Source organism: Canis lupus, chromosome 30 (genome assembly GCF_003254725.2).
Source record: "Canis lupus dingo isolate Sandy chromosome 30, ASM325472v2, whole genome shotgun sequence".
Lineage (NCBI taxonomy): Eukaryota > Metazoa > Chordata > Mammalia > Carnivora > Canidae > Canis > Canis lupus.
This window is the reverse complement of record NC_064272.1, coordinates 37,674,250-37,693,173: the sequence shown is the minus strand read 5'-3', so window position 1 is coordinate 37,693,173 and position 18,924 is coordinate 37,674,250. Positions and strand designations below refer to the sequence as shown.

General features: G+C 60.1%; 1 protein-coding gene across 6 annotated transcripts in view; it reads right to left on the bottom strand.

The window, feature by feature from the left end:
- Window positions 1-18,924, bottom strand: part of CCDC33 (coiled-coil domain containing 33) — an 88,713-nt gene that overhangs the window by 20,614 nt on the left and 49,175 nt on the right. For all 6 annotated transcript variants that reach the window (XR_004810890.2, XM_025472197.3, XM_025472196.3 and 3 more), the window contains exon 11: window positions 18,198-18,392. Coding sequence is in view for 5 of the 6 variants with exons in the window: in XM_025472197.3 (XP_025327982.3) it covers window positions 18,198-18,392 (195 nt within the window). In the remaining variant the exon portion in view is untranslated. The remainder of the gene's footprint in view (window positions 1-18,197; window positions 18,393-18,924) is intronic.

Sequence of the window (18,924 nt, the reverse complement as noted above, 5' to 3'; positions counted from 1 at the left end):
TTAGCAACCCTCTGCCCCCAGCCTGCCCTGTAGCCGTGCCTCAGTGCCCCCCTTCTCCGCTTCCACCTCCCTGCGCTCTGCTCCCCCATCCCCACCCCCTCAGTGATCTCCCCACCACAGCTGGGCTGGGCTCCTCTCGCAGCTGGACAGCATGGTCTCAGGCCCCATGCCGGCCCCCCGGGCTTTCCCATCTCTGCTTTCCTGATGGTCTGGACAAATTCCTTTCCCTTTAGTTCAGCCGAGACATGGGTGGATGTTTTTGAAAGGAACTCACTGGGAAGCAAGGGAAAACAAACCCAAACAGAGCAGCCCACCACCTAGAAACGGTCTTGGTCACTAAGGCAGCCATCTGTTTGCACCACCCTTGGCCTGGGTTGCAGAGACCCCCTCCAAGGGCATGGAGGGGGTCTGTCTGGCTTTTTCCCCTGACTGTGTTGGGTCCAGACTGTCTGTCTCAGGCAAGCCTGGCCCCAAAGCCTTTCCCGAGAGGCACCCCATCTACACCCAGCTAAGTGCCTGCACGGGGCTGGGACTCCATTAATATTCCTTCACCTACTTAACAGATGAGTGAATGCCAGGGGTCTGGGGCCTCAGTGGTGGCACAGTACTAATCCCCGACTGGACAGCCCAAGGCAGGCAGCTTGACCTGTTTCAAAGGCTCCACCCTGGTCTAAGGAGCCCCCTACCCCTGGCTGCTGGGTGCTAGCTCAGACTCCGCATGCGTGGGGGACCTCTGGCCTCTGTTGCTGGTGCAGAGGTGGGGAGGGCTTGCTCATTTGCAGGCCTCAGTTTTCATGTAATTCACTTGGAGATCCTTGGAGAGATCCTTTTTCTTAGTGGGGTTACTTCCTTTGTATAATAGCAGGACAGTTGGACAGGACAAGCCCCACAGTGCTTTGTGGCTCTACTCAAGGAGCAGTAGAAAGCCCGTGGGCCCTACGTTTGCTCAGGGCTCGGTTCTCGTCCCTGCTCGACTGCTCATTATCTGTGTGATGTTGGTCAGGGCAGTCCTGAACCTCTCGGAGCCAGTTTCATCCTCTGTAAGGTGGAGAGCATGACCTCCCCACTCTCCCGGAGCGGTGGGAAATTTAATGAGCTTGTGAGCATAAAGCTCCAAGCAGGGTCCCTGGCGCAGATGTGCTACTGGGAATGTTACTCCCACCTCTGTGCCACTCACGGGGGCTCCAGGGGGTCAAATACTTCTCTAAAGTGAAAATGAGCTCGTGATGGAGACGGCCACCCTCTCTGAGCGGCACCAGCCACCCAGATGGCATCCCAGAGGTGCGCCTACGCCCCCCGACTCTGCCGGGGGTGGGGGGGGAACGGGCTGCTGTATTCTGCTGTGTGTGCGCCTCCCATCCTAAGACCTGGGGCCAGAAGTCGCGGATCAAGGCAATGCCACACGGGTGCCCCCTCCCCACCCGGGCTTCAGCCACCCCCTCACTGAGAGGGGCCCAGAGCTCCTGCGCCCGCCGCGCTGCCCATCGATTGAATCCGCTCCCATCCTCAGGCATGCCATGAATTTTTCATCAAAGGCCTGTAGACTTTGGGAAACGTACAATTAGAGGCCCCATCAATAATGTACCACGTGGGGGCATCGGCGGCGCTCAGCCAGGCCCAGACACGGCTGTCTTCCAGCCCTGCCCTGGCGGGAGGCAGGGGAGCACCAAGATCCCTTAGGGGTCTAGCACTGGATGCACAGCCAGCGCGGGATGCTGAGGGGGGGATGCCTGCTCCCAAAGTGTTGAGCCTGCCCCTTGAAGTCCCGGGGGGACCCATCCGATCTCAGAGACTCTAGCGTGGGTGAGGGGCGCCTGCGGGGCTCAGTCGGCTAAGCCTCTGCCTTCAGCTCAGGTCAGGATCTCGGGGTCCTGAGACTGAGCCCCTCATCGGGCTCCCTGCTCAGGGGGGAGCCTGCTTCTCCCCCCCTCTGTCTCCTCCCTCTGCTTGTGCTTTCTCCCCCTCCCTCTCAAATAGATCAACAAATCTTTTCTAAAAAATCAAATGGGTGCTAAGGAGCCCCCGCCTCTGAAAGCGTGGGGAGACACAGCAGACAGGTGCCACGTCAGGATTAGGGTTCTCCATGGGGTGGGGAGCCTCATCCCACCCCACCGGAAGCACCGGGCAGCAGGTTGCGGGGGGAGCAGGAAGAGGGGCGCATGGAGACTCCTGGTGACCCCGGAGGGGGCTCGATTCACCCAGCATGGCCTCGAGGTCAGCCCATCACAGCTGTGGGGGGTGGAGGTTGGGGGGCGAGTGGAAGTAGTTCCTCCACCCACAGAATGAGGCCCCCTCACCCCGCCCCTGCAGCTCTGTCCTTCAGGGACATCCTGTGCCCATCCTGCAGGGGAGGGCTGTGAGGCGGGAGCACTGGGCACCCGCGGAGCCTGGGGCTGGCTCCTGTCCCCAGCTGGCCTTCCTTCTGGCGCCCACAAAGGCAGGGCTGTGCTCTCCACTTCGTCACCAAGGCTGGACCCCCAGCTCAGGGAAGCTCGGGGCAGGGCACGTATGGGTCCCCAGTGGCCGCTGCGCTCCCGCCCGCCATCCCCCAGGTCCTAGGCCTGGCTCCTACACTTTGAGGCTGTCCTGAAACAGCACGTCCCGGCGACAGGTCTGGCACACGGGAGCGGTGAAGAGGCTGGGACTGAGGAGGTCCACAGTGCTGCTCTGGCATGCCGCCCGGTGTCTCTGCGCCCTGCCCAGCTGTGGGCCTGGGCTCCAGCCTAGGCCGAGGCTTATGGGCCCCCAGGATCTGCGACCCCTGCACGTGGGCTGTGCGGAGCCTGAGACACCAGGGCCTGCAGGCCCAGCCTGTGCCAGCTGAGCATGAGTCTGCATTCCTAAGACCCTCTCCTGGCAGATATGCCACCAGTGGGCCTGAAACACTTTGGTAGGCCTGAACCCCCCTCGCCTCTCACCACCCTGCTGAATCCCAGCCCCCACCCCCTGCACCTGGGCAGGATACTTGGAATCGTCCATGGCAGAGGACTCCCGGGTCCCTGGGATGGGCCCAGGGCAGGGCCCGACAGGAGGAGGGTGGGCAGGGAGCTGGGCAAAGCCCCTTCCGTGTGTGCCTCCCCAGTGCCGCATTTGCCCTAACGAGCCTGCTGCCCACCTGAGGCTTCCATGACCCTACTGGTGGGCAGCCAGAGGAACAAGGGGGAGTCACCTTCTATTTATGGGGGGCCGTGAGTACTGCCCTTCGTCCAGCCCAGGCCAAGGATGCTGGGCACGGTCCAGTTCAACACATACTCTCTAGTAGCCCCTTTTGGGCACCAGGGATACAGATGTGACCAAGGCTCGGAGCTTGTATCGTCCTCGAGGAGCTTGTGTTGTAGTGAATGTGGCAGCAGGCACAGTGTGACACGATACATCAGCACAGTAAGGGCAGTAGTTGGAGAGCCCCTCAGCCAGGCCCCTTCATGCCCTGGGGTGCAGGCAGAGGTGTGAAGGAGGCCATCCCAGAAGGAGTTTGGTAATGGGTTTTGAAGGATGAGTAAGAGTTTGCCAGGTGCTAAAGGAGAGAGGAAGAGGTGCATTCCTGGCTGAGGGAACAGCAGGGGCAATGGTGTGAAGGTTAGAAGCCGCCTGGCACCCGGGGGAAGTGTAGAGAGACAGTGAGGACAGGAGGTGGGAGACGAAGCTGGCGTGGCTGCAGGGTCTAGTCATGGGGCGTTGAATGCCAGGCCAAGGCCCAACTGTGGAGCCTGTTAAGTCAGGTGAGGTGGGCTGGGCTGCAGCTACATACTGACTATGAATTTCCAAACATAACTCCCAGGATGAGGCCTGGTTTCCTTGTAAATCTGCCAGCGTGCTTCCCAGGTCCCCGGAGCCCGAGAGGGAGGGCAAGAGGTTGGCCAGTCTCTCCCAGCAGAGCCAGCCTGCATTCACCCCCGCCCCCCCCCGGGCTCAGGAAAGCCTGGCCATCTAGGGAAACTGGAGGCACAGTCCAGCAGAGCTGGCAGCTGCTGAGAGACCCTTCTGGAGGCGAGAGCAGCCCCGCGAGGAGTAGGGCTAGGATGCCAGCCACCAAGAGCCTGGGATGGGGAGACAGCCAAGGGCAGGCATTACTGGGATGTTGCCTTTCCTCACTGGTCTGGCTGGGCCATCTGCCTGCCATCCTGGGGCCACCAGACCTATGCCCGCCCTGCTCTGGGGGCTGCCCAAGTCCAGGCCCCTGGAGCCCCCTTGACCCGTGTACTCAAGAGAAAGAGAGACTTGGCAGGGCCTTCTCACCCCTCCACCCCTGTGACTCAGTGATGTCACTGTTCTTGGAGCAGACGCCTTCCAAAGCTCAGGCCGTGGGAGGCCATGCTGGGCCCGGAGCCGGGCCCTCTTAGCCCCCAGGGGCAGCCAGCCTTCCAGGGGATGGCTCGACTGGGGCCCGGGGCTTCCTCTGGAGGGCCAGGCCCTGCCCGAAGGGGCCAGGCTCGGGGGGACCTGCCAGGGGCCAGACAGCACAGCTCCCCAGGGCGAGCGCTAGGCGAGGGAGGGAGGTGCAGGGGGAGGAGGTCTTGGGCGCGCCTTGGGGAGCCTAGCCTGGGGGAGGGGAGCTGCCCCACCCCAGGGGCCCCAGCCTGCGGGGAGCCAGTCCCCGCTCTGGAGCCCATCTGAGGAGGAGGCAGGACCCATACGCGCCTGATAAGCACACAGGAAAAGAACAGATGGTGCCAACAAGTGCAAATTAATTGAGCGAAGCCTGTGTACACAGGCGCTGCGCAGGCGGCCTGGGGCCGGGAGGTTGGGGGGCAGGGCGGGCGTGGGGCGAGGCTGTAACGAGCACTTAGCGTCTCCCCGGACGCAGCCCGAGCCGTATCGACAGAGCCTGTCTATAAATCTCCCGGCCGCGTCTCCAGGAACCTTAATTACGGGGCCTCATTACCCCTCACACCTCTGGGCCCAGGGGACCGGCCGTGACAGCCGGGCTGAACCCCTGCAGCAGGAGGGGCCCCACCGGGATGCCTGGGGGACGCGCTGTAGGGTCTCGGGCCTGTGAAGCCGACGGAGCTCAGCCTGATTCAGGCCAAGGGCGCCGGGGCCAGGGGGTGTTTCCAGCTGGCGTTGACTCTGGCGAGCACTCTGCCCCTTTGAGCCTCAGTTTCCCCATCTGTACAATGGGGAGAGGGCTATGGTGAAGCCGAGCGGGCAGAGTCGGTCCGGGGCTGAGCACAGTGCCTGGCACCAGTGCGTGTGTAACGCACGCCCCTGCCCCCTGTCCCCGGTCACTGTGCCGGAGGCCCCGAGAGAGCCAAGCAGCCCCGGCGCCCGGCACTGGCCTGGCCTGCACGGCTACACCTGGGCCTGCTGCCGGACATCACTTCACAGCATCATCTGAGGCCTCTTTTTATTTAAAAAAAAAAAAAAATTAAATGTAGGTAGATTCCACGCCCTCCAGGGAGCCCAGCGTGGGGCCTGAACTCACGACCCCGGGATCAAGACCTGAGCTGAGATCAAGAGTTGGACGCCCAACTGACTGAGCCCCCCGCCGCCCTTCATACAAAGCCACGTTCTGACCGTGCTGGGGTAAGACAAAACCAAGGCCACTGGGAACCACGGGTGAACACGGATAAAACACGAACATTGTTCAAACCACAGAAATGACCCCACAGCAGCCTTCCTGGCCAAACTGAGCGCCTGCTGCTTCTTTATCGAGGACGGCTTTAGCCCGTGATGTGCTCCTGCTGCCTCCCGGGTGAGAACCACCCCGCGTCCCGAGAGCATCCAACCAGAGCGAAATCCCGCGTCCTCGAACGCCCCCACGTCGCCTAACTCGAGCTGCAGCCTTTCTGTCCTTTCCAACCCACCCTTCCCGACGCCCCCCACCCCTTGGCCACAGTGAATCAATAAACCCAACCCCGTTGGGTCACAGGTGTGTCCTGGCTGGCTTTGGCCGCCGCGGACTGCGATTCGGGCACAGAGCTCCATCTCCAGGTTCTTGTGTTCTCCAGCTGTGAATTCTAAGCTCGCTATTTCCCACCTGCGCCCTTTTATCGTTTCTATTGAAGGTGTGTGTGCCCCCAATTCCCATTCTGTGTCCCCTCCTGGAGCCCCAGAGCTGGGCTGCGGGTTGGGGGAGAAGTCCTGGGGGCCACCGGCCAGGTCTCTGCTGTGGGGGAAGGAGCCCCAGGCAGGACATCTGGGGGTGTCTGGAGGGACCCAAGGAGGCCGAGACAATCTTGAGCTGGGTTGGGGGGTAGAGAAGGGACTGGGGACAGGGGAGCTGGAGCTCCCTCTTTCTCCGCGCTCACCCTAGCCCCCTGGACAGCCCGCAATGGGGGAGTCCTTGGGGAGGGGAGGGTCTTCTACTCCAAATGCCCAGGCCTGGTGAGCTGGAAGGAGCAGACTCCAGGGGCTTTCTGGAGGGGAGGCTGGCATGGCTGGGCAATCCCTTAATAGGTGCTGGGGTTTGGACATGTGTAGGTCCCCGTCCTGGGAGCTCACCTACTTTGTCTCTGCCTCCCCAACCCCAGCTAGATTCCTTCTTAGGGGCTATTATGTCCTCTCCTCACCCCTCATCCTCAGTGGCTAGACCTTTTGCGGCTGGTTTGCCCTCCTGCCTCCAGCCCAGGCTGGCACATTCTCCCCAGCCCTGAGTTACTAGACACTGTACTCCATTTCTGCCAGGCTTCACTAGGTGCGTCTGCTTTCGGACTCCTGGGCAATGCTTCTGGAAATCCAGGTGTCACACTTTGCCTTTGGAGATTTGAGTCTCATGGCTATTGGCCCCTTTAGAGACCCCCCCTTTTTTTTTTAGATAAAGCCTATTTTATTTCATTTTTAAGATTTTATTTATTCATGAGACACACACACACACACACACACAGGCAGAGGGAGAAGCAGGCTCCATGCAGGGAGCCGGATGTGGGACTCGATCTCGGGTCTCCAGGATCATGCCTTGAGCCAGACGCTAAACCGCTGAGCCACCCGAGGGTCCCTAGAGACCCTTCTCACCGGCTTGCTGCCCGGCCTCTCCTGGCTGCTTGCCCCCCTCATGACTCATCCTTTCCCATGAATCCATCCTGCTGGGCCCAGACATTCACAATACAGGCAGCAGTGAGGGGAGGGAGCTTCACGAGGGCATCTCCCATTGCTTGGGGTCACCCCCCTCCCGCCCCCCTGCCCTGCCACCCACTCTTTCTCCTGGGATACCTGTCTCCTGCCCACCTCAGGCCCCGGCTTCAGTCTCACAATCCAAATCCCGATTAGCCAGACCTTCTGCACTAAGCCCCTCTTCACTCCTGCGTCAGGACCCTGCCTCCCGGAGTGTTTAAGCTTCCCTCCCACGGGAACCCGGGTCCAGGCCCCAGGCCCCTCCTGCTGAGATGGCAGTAAAATCCTCAGCTGGGCAGAGACCCATCCAGAGTGGGGATGGATTCCCCAAGGGAGGTTGCCTGATAGGAGAGCCTTGGAGGGGCTGAGAGAGATGGCATGTGGCCTCTAACCGCCCTCTCCCCACACTGTCCTCTTCACCTTACTGTGACTGATAAGCCACCAGAGGCCCTTCACAAGTCCTCGAGCCCTCTCCAGGCAGGGAGCTTTGGCAGCCAGCCTGCAGGAAAGGGTTATCATCACCCCATTTCACAGCTGGAAAGACTGAGCTTCTAGTAGGCGCCGGCCGGGGGCTCAGCAGAAGGCACTCTTCCTGTCTCTGATCCAGACCTGTCGTCTCCCCGGGTTACGTGGCTGCCCAGGAACAGGCACTGTATGCATTTCCTGGACACGTTTACCGAGCGCCTACTGTATGCCAGGTACCTGGAGTGGGGCTGCAGGCGGGGGCATAAGGCAGGCGGAGCAGAGCAGCCAAGGCTCGGAACTGAGTGACTACCATTCAGATTAGGCATGGGTGGAATCTTCTGGGTTGGGACACAGGCTTCAGAGGTCACGGGGCCACCAGGTGAGGGAGCCACAGACAGGTGTATGGCAGGGGCAACAACTAGATTTGTGCTTTGGCTAGTTTAGCTGGTGGCTAAGTCCTAGAAGGGAGGGGCCAAGCGCACAGGAGGGCGCCATCTGGGCTGTCAGCTCCTGGTCTCCGGGCCAGCTTGCTGAGGGAGCCCCCACCCCCATAAAGGAGAGGGAGGGGCTGTCCTCTTGGCCTCCATCAGGCTCCCCCCCCTGTGAAGCAGGGCTCCTCCCGCAGCCAGAGGAGGGAGGGTGAGATGCCTCCAGTCTCCAAAACTGTCCTGCGAGGGGGCCCAGCCACCAGGCCGCCCCCCCCCCCCCCCCCGCCCCTGCCGACCACCCCCTCCCCACGCCATCCCGAGGGGCCACCAGGCCGCCTTCCATTTGCATATCTGAGAGTGAAAAAAACCGCTTAGCACCACTGCCACGGGGCTGCTGAGCCCCCCTTTTGTCTGTTTGAGTAAGAGCTGGCGAAAGGCTGAAGGATAATTAGTCCCCGGTGGGCAGTGCTGGCCCCCCTCCTCGAAGATTTAAAGGCACAGCCCACCTACTTAGCCCATGTCTCCCCCCCAGGGCCCCCCTCCAGCCCCCCTCCCGCACCCCCACCCTGCTGGGCCCTGGCGGCTGAGGAGGAGGAGACGTCAGCTGCTGGCAGGAGCCGATGAATGAGCATTTTATCTGATTAAACTGGGAGTGAACTGGCCCTTCTCTGTTATCTTTGGACCTGATTGGGTATTTAACACCAAATGCATTGTGTGTGCATGTGTGTGTGTGCGTGTGCGTGTGCGCGTGGACAGACGGGGCTTTTCTAGTGCCCGTCAGGAGGAAATTGGATTGTACTGAAAAGCATTTAATCAGAGCTCAGGGGTGCGGCCTAACGGAGTCCCTGAGCTGGGGGCGGGCTGTCCTGTCCTTAGCCTTGGCCGGGCAGCCCCCGCCTCGGGCCCGCGGGTTACAGGGTCCTGCTCTGGCCACCGCCCTGGGCTGAGGAGTTGGTGGGGCCAAGGAGCTGAGCCCACCCCGAGCCTGAGCACCCTTCCAGACCACAACCCCCCGTACCCGGGAGCCCAGACCTCCCTCCGACTTCCAGGGCTTGTCCTCCCGAGGGCACCGAGAGAAGTCTCACGTGGTCATTGTGCCATCGGCCTATGGGACTGAAAAGGGGGCACCTCCTGGGATATGGAGAACCAGGGGCAGGGCCTGGGAGCGGCACCCACCGTGTTGTCAGGGTCCAAAGTGGGAAGCTGGGGATTCTCTGAGCTGGTGAATAAAGTGTATTTGTGAAGGAAGACTAGAACAGAACACATTTAACAGCTTAATTATTAGTTATTAGTAATTCGGAGTTCAGACGTGCGGTGTGCAGACCTCCACCCGTCCTCCCACAGGCTTGGGGTGGGCCAGGGACGGGAGCCGAGGCCCCGGAGCTCTGTTTCGGTGTTTACCAGCAAACTGAGGCAGGCCTCCCACCCGGACAGATGGGCTGGGAAGGCGAGGAGTCCAGCTCACCAGGCTCTTGACTCCTGAGTCCCGAGGCCTGGCCAAGGCAGCCGCAGGAGCAGGGACAGGGGCTGGAGACCCCGGACCTGGGTTGGACCAATGACTGCTCCCCCTCTGTCTTGCCCTAGGGTCCTGGGAGGGCTACTGAGCTTCCAGCAGTTTCCCCAGCTGTAGAGTGGGGATGATAACTGCCCGTCCTTCATCAGGTTGGTGCACGGAGGAAACGAGATTATGATTAAAGTCCTGGGATCAGAGTAGGGGCTCAGTAGAGATGGTGGGCATAGTCAGCATTATTGCGAGGAGGGCTAAGCTGGCAGTTGGCAGAAGGAATGGGCCGCATTTCCCAGGTATCACCCCTGGTTCTGTAGTCTCTCCTACGCGCACCAATCGATTCGAGCCCTCAGCAATTTATGGCCTCAGACCTCGGCTTTGTTTCCCAACCCCAGAGAGCCCGCTTCTGGCCCACCCACCAGTGTTTAATCAGGAGCGGAGACGGGCAGCGATGCCGCGCGGTGCCAGCCGTCTCCACGGAGCAGAGCCGGAGGTCGTCCTGCCTCCGTCCTGCCTTGTTGGCCAGATGAAAGGGGCAATCAGCAAGACCAGGCCACTCTCTCCACAGAGGGGGCGCTGGGGCCCAGAGAGGAGGGGGTGCAGCCAGGGCGACTGCTTAGGTCAGCGGCAGTCAGAACCAGACCCAGGTCTCTAGGCACCCGTCCCGTCCCAAGCTCCCTCAGCTGTTACTTTTCTCACTCCTCTGAGGGGCTTCTGCCCCAGTGGGCCCCTCATCCACATCCCCTGTTGGGGCAGGCCCCGACTTGGCCAACCCACAGTCCCCGCTCTTCCCTCAGTTCTCGCCTCCACGCCCTAAGGCCTCCTCACCTCTCACTGCAGGGATGCATCCTCCCCATTTGACAGAGAGAGAAACTGAGGTCCTAGCTTCAGGACTAGATCGGAAGGAGGGCCCCCCAGTGCTTCTCGGGGAGAACCCTGGCCACGGTCCTAACTTGGAGAGAGATACAGAGACAGACACACACACACACAGATAATCTCGACTCAACAGGCCCCTCACAGGAACAAGTTCACCGACCCGTACTTCTACCAGCAAATCAAAGATCTGTCATGGCTTTCGTACTGACAACCACTAATGACTGACATGGGGTGGGACGGGGTGGGGCTTAGTGTTAGGTACACGGCCCTCTGTGTCCCCACCATCCCCCGGCCACCCTCCTACACTCGTCCCTGACGTAGTGACGTGGCGATCTAGTGATGTACTTTCCTACACACGCCATCCCCTCTCTCGGTCCTCTCCAGGACCTCAGCAGTCGGGATGGGGAGAGTTATGCCCTCAACAGATGAGACAGGCCCAGAGAGGGGGAGCGGTCGAGCCAAGGTCACACAGTTCTTGAGTGCTGGAGACCGAACTGGAGCCTGCTTCAGCTGCACAGGTGGGAGGGCTGTGCAGGGCAAGGCCACGGGGCGGGCACGTAGCTCGGGCACAGAAAGCTGGCCTAATCAACGAATGAACGGATGCGTGCATGCGTGTGTGCGCCAGGCCACAGTCACCAGGGAAGGAGAGAGGCAGCTCGGGGCCACGCGGGTGGGGAGCCCCTGACGATTGTTCTCTGTGCCCCCTTCTTATTCCTCAAGCACTCCCACACCGGGGCAGCCCCTGGGGCCGGTGCCACCGCCCTCCCAGCTTCCCCATGCTGTCCCACTCCCCAGCTCTCTCACTGGAAGTGTGCCTCCCCATCCAGATCCGATCCCTACTGTCTGTGGGGCCTGTGAAAGGGGCATAAGAGGAGGCTCTTGGCATGGGCCACCCTCTGTCCCCAAAGGGCCATCCCCTGGGCCTGGCCCTTTCTCCCTGAAAGTACTCGACTCTGGGGAGGACGGGTTGGGAAGAGGTCTGCATGGTTCTCAAGAGCAGACTCAGGTCCATCTGAGCAGGGAATTCTGGGGTCTTGGATACCCAGAAAGTGACCAACAGTTGTGGTACTTTGCCCAGCCCCACGGACCCTTCGCCCACGGGGAGACACGAGTATGGTGGGAGCCCCAGAAGGACCCTCTGGATCATCTAAGGACAGTACCCCCATCTTTTTTTTTTTTTAATATTTATTTATTTATTCAGAGAGAGCGAGAGACAGAGACACAGGCAGAGGGAGAAGCAGGCTCCATGCAGGGAGCCCGACGCGGGACTCGATCCCGGATCTCCAGGATCATGCCCCGGGCTTCAGGCGGTGCCAAACCGCTGCGCCACCAGGGCTGCCCTGGTACCCCCATCTTGTCTAATAACCCTGTTCCAGGGGCCTGGGGACCCTTTCCTGGGGCCAAGGTCACTCGCCCCTGCAGTCAAGTTGATCAGAAAGACAAGTCCACTCCAGCAGCCAGTGGCTTTCCCTTTGCTGGGTGGCACCAGGCTTCCCCACCTGCTCCAGGGACCAGGCAGGGGGTGGTGCGCCCACCAGCGTGTGAGGCGTGGAGTCAGGGAGGGCGGCCGGCCTGCAGGGGGCCTTGCTCGGTGCTCACACAGACCAAGAGACAATAAATCGACAAACACTTAATCTCTCTGCAAATTGAAACGGAGCCGTAAATATCTGCTGCATCCCAGCAGCTGAGTTATGAGTCTTGTTTATTAATCTCTTTAGTCCCAGGTGATGGATGGGGGAGGAGGATGGCCCTCCAGAGACTCATAGGGCGGGGGTGAGGGGGGAGAGGAGTGGGCCAGGGGTCTGGGAACGGCCCTTCTGGAGAAAGGGTCAGAGGGTGGAGGGCGGCAGTGCCTGCCCCACCCCCCCACAGCTTCCCTCTCCTTCTCGAAGGGCCCATGAACACATGAACACAGCGAGCAGTCCTAAGCCTCCGGCACGGTGGCCAACCCGTGACTGCCATCTGCTCTCCTTAATCCTCCTTACAGCCTCAAGAGGGGGACAGGAGGGACTATTCCCTCCACTTAACAATGGCAGACAGGCCCAGGGAGGTGGTGTGACTCATCCAAGGTCACATAGCTCTGGCGTGGTGGGGACAGAAGCCTGCTGGGGCTGCCTAGAGAGGAGGGGAGGGGCTGCGGGGGGGAGACAACAGGACACCTGCAGGATGGTCTTCCTACTTTTTCCCACCTTTCTCCCTTACCTCCCTTCCTCAAATGCTTGTGAGCTGGCTCTCCCTCTCCCTCTCCCTCTCCCTCTCCCTCTCCCTGTATGTGGAAGAAGAGAAGGACAGAGTCCGGAGAGGAAGAGTCAGGAGCTGGTGAGGGCCTCAGGTGGGTCCGAGAGCTGTGACAGCCGCCCACTCCAAGATCTAAGTTTAGGAATGTGCCCCCTGCCCAGTGCCAACACGGGAGCTCGAAGTTTAGCAGCTGCGGGGTGCAGGGGAGGAGCTGGGGAGGGCTGGAGCCCCCAGAGGACGTCCTGCCTGTGGGAACTGGGCCTGGAGGGGTGGCGTGGGCCGCGTGTGCACAGTGCTTATGTGTGATGAACGTATGCCCTGGCCTGGGCCTCAGGACACGGGTGCTTGCAGAGGCAATGGGACAGAAGAGGCCCGGGCACGCTGGGGCCCGGGCACCGGGCAGGGGAGCTGGGGACTACAGACTGAGAGGAGCTGGAGCTAGAGGGACAAGGTGACAGTGATGCTCCGTTTTGAGACTGCATCTGGCAGCTTGTGTGGAGTGGCCGGGAGGGGAATCCAGTCAGGCTCACCTCCTGGAGGCTGTTGAGCCACGAGCGGGCGGACGGCCACATGCTCTCTCTCTCTGTCCCACTTGGATTCTCTTGTGTTTTCTCTGCCTCTTGTGGCCCAAAGTATCGAGGTCCCCCTGGTAGGGCTCAGACACAGGACCGGGGTGATCTGCCTCCCAGGTCGGGCTCCGTGCCACTCAGGCTCATGGGGCGCAAGACTCCTGGCCTTTGCCATACCTTCTCCCAAGATGGACATTCCTGCCGCCAGCGTAGGCAGGGTCATACTCAGGTAACCACTGCCAGGACCTGCCACCTGCCGCCAGGTGGTGCCTTGGGAGCGGGGGCCTGGCCTGAGCTCCTTGACCCCAGCCCCACCAGCCTACAGATCTTGTCCTGGGGGTGGGGGTCGGGGAGGGGCCAGGGCAGGACCAAGGCTTTGGTCACAGCAGCACAGGAGCCCCAGAGGACTCTGGAACATCGGCTCCAACCTCCTCTGCTGACACAGGAAGGAACCCAGAGAGGGAAGGGAGTTCAAGGTCACCTCCAGGAGCCGGTGAGAGCTCTGTGAGAGCAGGGGGCAGCGTGCAGGGGGCCAGGCGGGCAGAGGGTGGGGGTCCTGTCACTGTGGGCTGCAGAGAGGGTGAGGCTGTGGCAGCCACGACCCGAGTGGGGCTGGGGTGGGGGAAGGCCCATGCCATGCAGGTGACCCTCTTCCTGGTTCAGCTGAGTCCGCCTCTGGCTTAGACTGCAAGTCCTATGGCTCGGGGACCCCTGGGCACACTCAGTCCATGCAGGCAGGCACGCAGCACGGTATCTCTGCTACACGTCCAGTCCCCTCCTTTGTAAAGGGCCCTCATCTGTCCCATCTGGTCCTCAGGGGTCATTTGAGCAGGGTGAGCAGCTCTCCTGTGCTATAGATGGAGAGACCGAAGCTCAAGGACAGAGTGTTCAGCACTACCCTGGGCAGGCGGGACAGAGCCAGCACCTCTCCCCTGCGGAGGGGCCCGGGGCGGGGGGGGGGGGGTGGGCGCTGGGCTCCGAGAGGCCTGCCCCCCAGTGCCCCGAACCCCACCTCTGCTGCTGTGCCATCTGGGACAGTCACAGTTCCTGGGGCCTGCCCTCCTCTCCTGGTCCATGAAATGGGGCGCTCTTTCTTGGGGACATGCTATCCGGGGGAGCTGAAGTCAACCTACCACCCTTCGGAGAGGTTAAAGGGGGTGTTGCCACGGGGCAAGTGACGTTAAGGAAATGGGGGCCAAACAGGATCATTCTGGGGTCCAGCAGGCTTCAGAAAAGGAGAGACCCAAGAGCTGCACTCAGAGGGGGGCAGGCACGTGGGCACCGGCAAGGGGAGATGGAGGCAGGGGGAGAGGCTTTCAAAGAGAGAATGAGAGAAATGAGTTATTCCAGTGTGGTGAGGAGGGAAAACTCCACTGAATCTTTAAACAACCCTTGTCAATTATTCATCTGCTGGTTGAGAGCCCTCTGGTCTGCTGAGCCCGGAGGGAGGGAGGGGAGAGTCAGAGAGAGAGAGAGAGAGAGAGAGAGAGAGAGAATCAGAAAGAAAGAGAAAACCAAAGACAGGCAGAAGCAGGGAGATGCCGAGGTGGGGGGGATGGGGGGAGAGAAGGGGGTGTGTGGGCGGGGAGTGGGGTGAGGGAGCAGAGAGAGGAGGGTAAAGACCCTCCGCTGGAATTTCAACACACACTTCCTGAATGGCAAGGCCTGGGGAAGTACTGAGTACTTCTGCTTCCTCCAGGAAGCCTTCCTGGCTCCTCTCTTCCTGAGGGCTCACTGGGCGTGCCCGGCAATGCTGGGTGACTGTGGCACTTAAGAAGAGAAATGGTGCCAGCCGCGCCCCTTTGCCATTCATCCCTCACCCGCTTCCCGTGAGCCTAGTCTGTGTCGCTCTGCTGTTTGTGGAGTGGGGCTCTCTCCCGCCTGCGGAGAACTTGCAGAGCCCGGGCCCTGGTCCTCTCTGTCCACCACCCTCCCCTTGCACCTCTGCACACAGCACTGGGCACCTGGCAGGGGTTGGGGGTTCGGGTTTTCTGGCAAGGTCGGAGGAACTGCTGCTGTAGCTGCGAGTGGCGGTGGGCAGTGGGCAGTGGGGGGCAGGGGCTTTAGAAGGCCTCTGTGAACCCAACCGGAGCCCCTCCTGTTACCCGCTCAGCGGGAGGTGCGCGGGGGAGGGCGGGAGGGGTGAAGGGGGATGCTTGCAAATTGTTTCATATTTGGGGGTTGAAGATGACTCCTGACGTTGCATTCCTCACACCCAAAAGCCCACCTCTCCCTGGAAAGACTTTCTGGGCTGCCCAGAAACCCTTCCTCCAGCTCCGCCAAACCCGACACTTGACCGGAGCCCACACCCGTGGGTCCCTGGTCCCAGTGGGTCCACTCGGGACAGGAGCTTTGCACCACGTGCACACAGTGGCACCTGAGAAGCTTGTGTGAAGACCAGCCTGCGATGGGAGACTGGGCAGGACTGCAGCTGGGAATGAAGGCGGACCCGAGGGTGCACTTGGGGAAGGGTGCCTGGTGGGGGAGGGTGCCCGGGGGGGCTAGAGCGGAGGCTGGCAGGCCCTGGGGCAGCGGGGAGCACCCGTGGCCTCTTCGCGGAGAGGGGACCGACCCGGCATCCCCTCCACCTCCTCCTCTCTTCCCAAGGTGCTCCTTTCTCCAGAAAATGTTAGATTTCCTATTAAGCCAGAGTAGGCTCTGGAGGGACTCAGGCAAAATTGTTTCTTGGGCTCTGGAGACCCCACTACAAGACGAGACACACAAATGCACCAGGAATCCGGTGCCAATGAGAGGCTCACGGTCTGAACAGAGGTGGAGAGAGGAGGGGAGGCAGCTTGTCGTCTGCTGGCCACTCTACCACTGCCATGTCACTGGGTCCCACTGCCACTAACCCCCGGCCCCAGGCTCTGCTGCTGGCCACACATCCAGGAGTCACACCCTGTGAGGGGGCCACTGCCACCTGGATGTGTTCAAGTGTTATTCGAGTATCTTCTATTGCTCTGGGCCTCTGCCTGCAGCTTACGTGCTGTGTTCTGTGCTCACTACCACGGCAGTCTGCGGTCGCGTGTCCTGTAATATGTGCCGCGAAGGGTCACTGCAGGGCTGGGGTCTATTGCTATGCAACAATACTGCACCGCTCCCTGACTGTGTTCTATTGCTTGTCACTTTGTCTCTTGTTTGCATGAGCTCGTCTATCGCTATGTAATTTTGTTTGGTTGCTATGGAACAGTGACCCATTGCTGCATGGCTACCTGCGATTTCACGGAGCTGCACATTGCTCCTCACCCACGCTCTATTGCTTGGGATGGGGCTTTGCCGGCCATGTGAATGTCTGGGTCCCGCCCCGGTCCGGGCGGGCTCTGGGGAGTGGGTAGGAGCTGGAACTGGGGGCTGGGTCTTCCGGACCCAACAAGGGCAAAGAACCAGAGGTAGGAATAGCCAGATGGTAAATCTGAGCTGAGAGAGAGAGGTGGGAAGGGACAGATGATGCAGGGTTGGGAGGGAAAGGGGGCCTGACACGGTGTGATGGGCAAGGGAGAAGGGCAGGCCCAGTGTACTGAATATTCTATGAGCGTCTGAGGGACCCAGTGGTGTCAGGTTGGCTGAACAGCACAGGCCTGGGGAAGGCAGCATGGGACAGTGGGGTTTGGAAGCCTTCGGCAGGGTCACCCCACCTCGGGGCCTCCTCATTGCCACCCTTTATCAAATTAGGAGATACCACCATCTAGCCGGGTGCCCAGCAAGGGGGAAGGTAGAGGGACGAGCCCGCCAACAGGGCTACTGGGTGATTCCCAGAGAGGGCAACACATCTCTGGATGATGCAGCTAACTCACAGCCACTCAGCCTGTGGGTACAGGGGAGCCCTAATCCCCCTTGTAGGCGCTCAGAACCTTCCAGAATCTTGTCGTCATGCCCTTGGGCTACTTATTTCTCCTCCTCCCCTCCACCATTCACAATGGTTACTCGGCCTCTTGCTTAAGAACAGTTCCTGCTCTTGGCTAACCTTGACTTCTCAAGCTGCAGTCTAGAACCATCTCATACAGCGGAATCCTTAAGAGACGATGAAGAGTGACCACGGGCACTATTCATGCTGCCAAAGTCTCCAAAGACAAGGTCTGAATGTTTATTTTCAACCGAGTTGAGAGCCGGGCTGGCAGGTCAGTCCCTAGAGCTGTTTCCCAAGGGGCAGAGGTGAGACAAGGGGGTGTAGAAGGTGGCCCGTGAGTGCTCTTGGACCTGCTCCGGGGTGGCCAGGGGCAGTCCACGTGGGAGCACCCTGGGCACACCCAGCGGTCTGCAAACCTTCCTACTCATCTGACGGGACATGTTTCAGAAAGGTGCAGAAGTGCCAGGGGAAGATGCGGAGGCTGTCGGTGGAGAGGGTCAGGTCCTGAGAGGAAGAGGCCCTGGGCTTCCCTAGGGGCCAGTGGCCTTGGCTGGGGCCTTTCCTCAGGATCTTTCTGATCCATGTTCCCCATGGGATCAGCTGTGGAAGAACGGGGGGAGCCACGCATGAAGGGACCCGTGGTACCCCTGCAGGAGACTTTGACTGGACTGTCTTACAGGTAGCCTGTTCTTCACCTCTTTGCATGAAGGGGCCAGGACTCAGCACTGACCCTTCACCAAATTAAGATGCCACCTTCGCCACTTCATCAACCCTTTCCCAGCATCTGGTCTCCTGCCAGGAGGGGGCATGACCAAGGAGACAGACTCTAACCAGAGATGACGTCCTCTTTTCTTTGAGCCCCAAACTCTTCTTTGAAAAATCAAAACTAATGACTCAGAGGGGCTTTCCTTTACCCAGTGGACGTGTACCTGAGAAAGTTCTGGGTTGCTCACTACCTGAGTCAATGGATGGTGTCTTACAAGTGTTGGGTTTGCCCAAGGGAAATTGTGTTGGGAGTTCCATTCAAAAGATGAAGAAACTCTGTAAAATGAAGAATCCACACCTTCCACCAGTTCAGCTTTGGGGTAAGTCACATACGGAGTGTGCTTGAAGGGAGGCCTCCTTGCCACCTGAAGAGTGACCAGGTGATGGCCAACCCCCTTCCCTGTGACCCCATCACCACTCTGGCCCTCCCAGTGCTGAGTGGAAACACTCACCATCTCATGGGGCATCTTGGGTGACTGAGGCTCTTCCTCTGCTTCCTGAGCGGTAGATGTGCTGGATTCCATTGTAGAGCTCACCGTGGCCTTGGACCAGGATTCACGGATGGTACCCAGCTTTTCATCTAAGATCTTGGGGTCTAGGATGGGAAGAACTTGGCTGTTGTTTGGCGTCAAGAAGTTTTCTGGATTCTGGGAAGAGAAGGTGCAAAGAAATTTGTGTCTTTCTACCACAAGTGTACTTTCTAGATCCTTCAAGCTTCTCCTCTTCATGGCTCAGGAGGCCCTGCATGCGGGCCCCTGTCTACCTCCTACCATCCACCCCCTTGCTCACTGGCCTCACCACACTGTCCTTGGCATTCCTCCAATGAGCCAAGCTCTTTCCTGCCTCAGGGCCTTTCCATCTGCTGTGCTCTCTGCCCAGAAAGCCTCATGGGTCTTTACAGGGCTGTCCTCTTCTCGTCATTCAGGTCTCAGCCCAGATGTGATCTTCCCGGATGGGCCCTGGCCTTCAAGATAGAGGCCCGTTCTCTCTAAAGTCACCCCTCCTCTACTGTACTCTATTCACATTATCCATTTTACTCTTCACAGTACTCAACTCTGCCAGAAAATTAAACTTGCAAAAACTCTTTTTGCTTGTTTAGTGTCTGCCTCCCTCCTCTCCTCCCCACACTAGGACACAAGTGACATGTAGGCAGAGACTTTGTTCATCCCCAGTGGCTGC